Genomic DNA, 5,159 nt, shown 5'->3' with positions numbered 1-5,159 from the left:
AGAATTCTTTGTGCATTGGCACTTTGTAGCTTGGCTTCTTTCACCCTTATATCCCTCAAATCTGTTTAATGTGATGAGATTCAAACTTAACAAATTTTTGAACCCTAAACCCTCTTCCATTATTCATTCCTTAATTTCTCTTCCCTTGAATTGATCCTTGTGCTTGAATGGTTCATCCATTGGCCTTTCACCCTGAGTTGGTTTCTGCCTTCAAGTCCTACTTTGGTTTCCATTTAGACTTTGGCTTTAAACCACTGACTTTCATGCTTACACAGTGCTATAGCAACCTTGCAGAAATCCAGATTATAACAGAATAGGCACAGATACATCATTTCCTGGTTGATGTTATGCTAACCCCTTCAGCATTTTTAACTCAATATCAGTACTGAGTTTCCTTCTCATTATTAACTCAGCATCAGTACCGAGTTTCCATCTTGAGTCCCTTATTTTCTTTTCATGTTTTACCTAACTTCTTTTATTTGAAATAGGAACAAACTAAGATAAAACAAAAAATTAAACCTACATAGCATACAAATTCCTTACTAATATTTCTCAGTAGGTATAAAAAGATATAGACAAGAAAGGAACAAGACAACCTGGGTTATCATTGAACTTCAGAATGGTGGATTCCCTTTGTTGTTGGGACTCCAAACTCAATTTCTTGAACAGGGTTCTTGCAAAAATGCTTTGGGGGACTCCAAACTCAGCTTTTTGCTGAGTGCTTTCAGGATTTCATTCAAGAATTAAACTTGACTTTCTTCCCCTCAGCACCTTATTCCTTCTGCCACAGCTATGATATAGCAGTGTTGTAGCAGTGTTGTAGCAATGTTGTAGCAGTGGAACCTTAACTGCCCATAAATTGCACCTACATCAACAAAAATAATGAGTGTAGAATCTGTTTGCTCATTTATCCTAATCTAAAAATTGAAATTCAAAAATTTAAATGCAATAAAACTAAAGTAAAGTATAGAAACTTCCTAATTGATTTGGGTTGCCTCCCAAAAGCGCTTGTTTTATAGTCTTCAACCAGACTTTGGTTTATAATCAAGGTGGCTTGAAACAAAGGAAGAAGAACAACTTTGAATCCTTGGTCAAACTTTTCTCGCATGTAGCCTTATCCTTCATCTTGACCTTGGGATTGTCCTTATCTTGGTCTCCATCTATTTCAAGAATCATCTCACTCTTCCACATATCTTCCACAACCTTTGGGGTATCAAGGCATGACTATTCAAGATATTGAGAAATAATTAGGTCCTTCTTCATGTCAAGGACCGCAAAATCCAATGGGTGTGCAGAGTTGCCTATCATCACATTTTCAACAACATCAACTAATATTTTCATGACTTGACTAGGCACTTGCAAAGTCATCTTTGTAGACCTTATGCTATTTATTCCCATCTTTTCTAGTAGATTCATGGGCATCAAATTCGCATTAACCTCAATATCACATAAGGTGCTATTCTCTGGCACATCATCTTGTTGCTTCTGAAGTCTTTGAGGGAAGGGAGGTGGTGGTCTAATTGTCCTGTTGACTTGCTGACAGTGCTGTTGCTTTGCTGTAGCATTCAGTTCTGTGATAGCAACTTCAGGTGCAACATGTTGTTCTTTTAATTCATCTTCCACAACAACCTTGCCTCCTTCCTTCTGAATTTCAGCTTCCTCCTTCAGATTGTGGTAGTTCTCTATGGCCTCTGGTCTATCTACTGCCTTCTCATTCTTTAATGCTACAGCTTTGATTTGCTCATATCCAATGCTTCTTGGATCTTCAATGTTGTTGGGCAGTGTTTCATATGATATATCTCTCACAGCTTCTACCAACTGACCCATTTGATTCTCCAAGTTCTTGATTGATGCAGTTTGGTCTTGGATAAGAGCATCACTTCTTGCTATAAAGTCCTTCAGCATACTCTCCAGCACATCAGAGTTGTCAGCTTGCTGTTCAGGCTACTGGTAATGCTGTTGCTGGAATGGTAGTCTGTGATCTTGCAGTGCTGTAGCATACGCTGACCCTTGCTGTTGCCCTTCAAAATAGGAAAAATTTGGATGATTCCACCAATCTGGGTTGTAGGTGTTTGAATATGGATCATTCATGTTATAATTTCCTACAAAATAAGCAGATTGAGGATTTTGGGGACAATCATCATAAACATGTAGGCCATTACAGAAAACACATGTTACAACATTATAAATTGAATGTGCTTGTTGTGCTCTAGAATTAGCAGTAAGATTTAGAGTCTCTAGAGTATTATTCAGAGAGGATATATATGCTGCTAACGAAGGTATAGCATCGTGCTCCAGTAATCTTGCAGCTTCATTTCGTGCAATTGACATCTCTATTGGCCATTGGTAATTGTTATATGCCATCCTTTCTAGGATCTCATATGCTTCAGTGTAAGTCTTGTCCAAGAGAGCTCCTCTAGATGATGCATATACTATATCTTTAGTTTTTCCATTCAACCCATAGTAGAAAGTTTCCATCTGGATCCATTCGGGTATGCCATGATTGGGGCATCTCCATAGCAATTCCTTGAATCTGTCCCAGCTTTCATATAATGATTCTCCATCAAACTGCTGGAACATTGCTATATCATTCCTCGATCGAGCTGCCTTGGTGGGAGGAAAGAATTTGATCAAAAACTTTTCAGCAAGGTCCTCCCATCTTCTGATTGAATTAGGTGGTAGAGTGTTAAGCCATGTCTTAGCTCCATTGGTGAGAGAATAAGGAAACAACTTTAGTCTCAGTGCATCATATGTAACTCCTTGCATCTTAAAGCTGTCTGCCACGTCCATGAAGTTTTTCAAGTGTAGATGTGGGTCTTCACTTGGCAACCCATTGAACTGGCCAATAATTTGCAGCATGTCAAACATCACTGGTCTAAACTCAAAATTGTTTGCTGCAACATCAGGTTGCACAATGGCAGAATGAAGATGGTTAAATGCTAGCATTCACTTGAAAAAGGGTATTCTAATATATTATAGAATTGTAAATAATCTGTACAAAGGGTTCTCTATTTATAGAGAATATTTGACCTAATTTTAACCTAATGGGCTTGGCCCAATACAACAAATAAATGACTAAATAATAACTAAATAATTATTATTTACAACACTCCCCCTCAAGCTGAGGAATAGATATTTATCATTCCTAGCTTGCTAGTAAGTTCTTGAAATCTGTCTGAAGGAAGCCCCTTTGTTAATAGATCAGCTAATTGACGCCCAGTGGGAATGTATGGAGTGGTAATCAACCCGCTATCAAGTTTCTCTTTGATGAAATGACGGTCAACCTCAATATGTTTAGTCCGATCATGTTGGACTGGATTATGAGCTATACAAATAGCGGACTTATTATCACATAGCAGCTTCATCCCTCACATTTTATTTTGAGATCATCAAGTACAATTTTCAGCCACAGTAACTCACAAATGCCTTGAGCCATAGCTCGAAATTCAGCTTCTGCACTCGATCTGGCAACCACATCTTGTTTCTTACTGTATTCATCTTTGCAACTGGAGCAAAGGTTTCTTCATAATCAATGCCATAGGTTTGAGTGTAACCTTTGGCCACTAATCGAGCCTTATATCTCTCAAGAGTGCCATCAGAATTATATTTCAGGGCATAAACCCATCTGCACCCTACTGCTTTCTTTCCGTTGGGTCTATCAATAACGTCCCATGTTTTATTTTTCTCCAAAGCATTCATCTCCTCTTGCATGGCTTGAGCCCAATTCCTATCTTTCAAGGCTTCATGTACTGATTTTGGGATTGCAATAGAATCTAGTGCTGAAACAAAGCTTTTATGCTGTACAGAAAGATTAGCAGAGGAAACAAAGTGGGAGATAGGGTATTGAGTACAAGAGGGACAGGAGGAACAAGTTTTCTTGTGACAAGATCTTTTTCCTTTTCTAAGAGCAATAGGTAAGTCATCAGAAGTAGAAGCAATGGGTAAGTCATTAGAGATATCAGAAGAAATAGACAAATCATGAGAGGAAATAATATTAGAATCAGAAACAAGAGATTCAGGAGACTCAGAAGAAATAGGAGATTCAGGACTTACTTTAGACGATTGAGGTTGCTGGTGAGACAGTATGGGTTGTATCTCAGGTGTATTTGAAGGTTCTGACACACCAGGAGCAGACACACTAGGAAGAGAGAAGATTGATCCAGACTCAAAGAAGGAAGGGGACGAGTCTTCTGAAGAACTATTCTCCCCCTGACGATGAGGACCCAGGAAATAAGATTCAGATTCTTGAAAGGTGACATCCATAGAAACAAAAAATTTCCGACTTGGTGGATGATAACACTTGTACCCTTTTTTATAAGGGTTATAACCAAGGAAGACACACTTAAGAGCCCTAGGATCCAACTTACTCCGATGTTGTTTATGAACATGGACAAAGGCAACACATCCAAACACTCTTGGTGGAAGGCTCTGCAATATGGGAACAGAAGGAAAGAAGGAAGTCATGGAATTAATAGGACTGATATTGTTAAGGACCCGTGAAGGTAAACGGTTGATCAAAAAAGTTGCAGCTAATACTGCTTCTCCCCAATAAGAACTAGGAACAGATGTCTGAAAAAAGTAGTGCTCTAGCAACTTCAAGAAGGTGACGATTTTTCCTTTCAGCAACCCCGTTTTGTTGAGGGGTATCAACACATGTGAGCTCATGAATCATACCTCTGTCTGAAATGAATTGTGACAGGCGTTGATTGACGTACTCAGTACCATTATCAGATCTGAGTCTTTTAATACCCTTACCAAACTGAGTCTCAACCATGTGATGAAACCGAATAAATATCTCTGGTACTTCAGACTTGTCTTTCATCAAGTATATCCATGTTATCCGAGTACAATCGTCAATAAAAGAAACAAACCACCTTGCACCTGAAACACTGTGCACTTTAGAAGGGCCCCAAACATCAGAATGGATAAGAGAAAAAGGTTCCCTGCTTTTAATAGTGCCAGAAGGAAATGACACTCGATGGTGTTTTGCAAATTCACAAACATCACAATGAAAGGTCTCAACCGACTTATTGAGAAACAGAGAGGGGAACATAGACTTCAAAAGACTAAATGGTGGATGCCCGAGACGCTTGTGATGGAGCCAAATCATAGACTCTGCAGTAGAAGGATGACGTGTCATTAATAACTGATTTTTGCTA

General features: G+C 38.8%; 1 protein-coding gene across 1 annotated transcript; it reads right to left on the bottom strand.

Moving 5' to 3' along the window:
• Positions 1–1,944: 1,944 nt before the first annotated feature.
• On the bottom strand, positions 1,945–2,946 carry LOC133290586 (uncharacterized). The gene has a single exon (XM_061488687.1). The coding sequence runs from the start codon at positions 2,944–2,946 to the stop codon at positions 1,945–1,947; it is 1,002 nt and encodes a 333-aa protein (XP_061344671.1).
• Between the last annotated feature and the right edge of the window lie 2,213 nt (positions 2,947–5,159).

Source organism: Gastrolobium bilobum, unplaced genomic scaffold (assembly GCF_033153095.1).
Source record: "Gastrolobium bilobum isolate Gb01-03AN ecotype WA unplaced genomic scaffold, APGP_CSIRO_Gbil_v1 utg80975, whole genome shotgun sequence".
Taxonomy (NCBI): domain Eukaryota; kingdom Viridiplantae; phylum Streptophyta; class Magnoliopsida; order Fabales; family Fabaceae; genus Gastrolobium; species Gastrolobium bilobum.
Note: the sequence above shows the minus strand (reverse complement) of the source record. Positions and strands in the feature narration are given on the sequence as shown.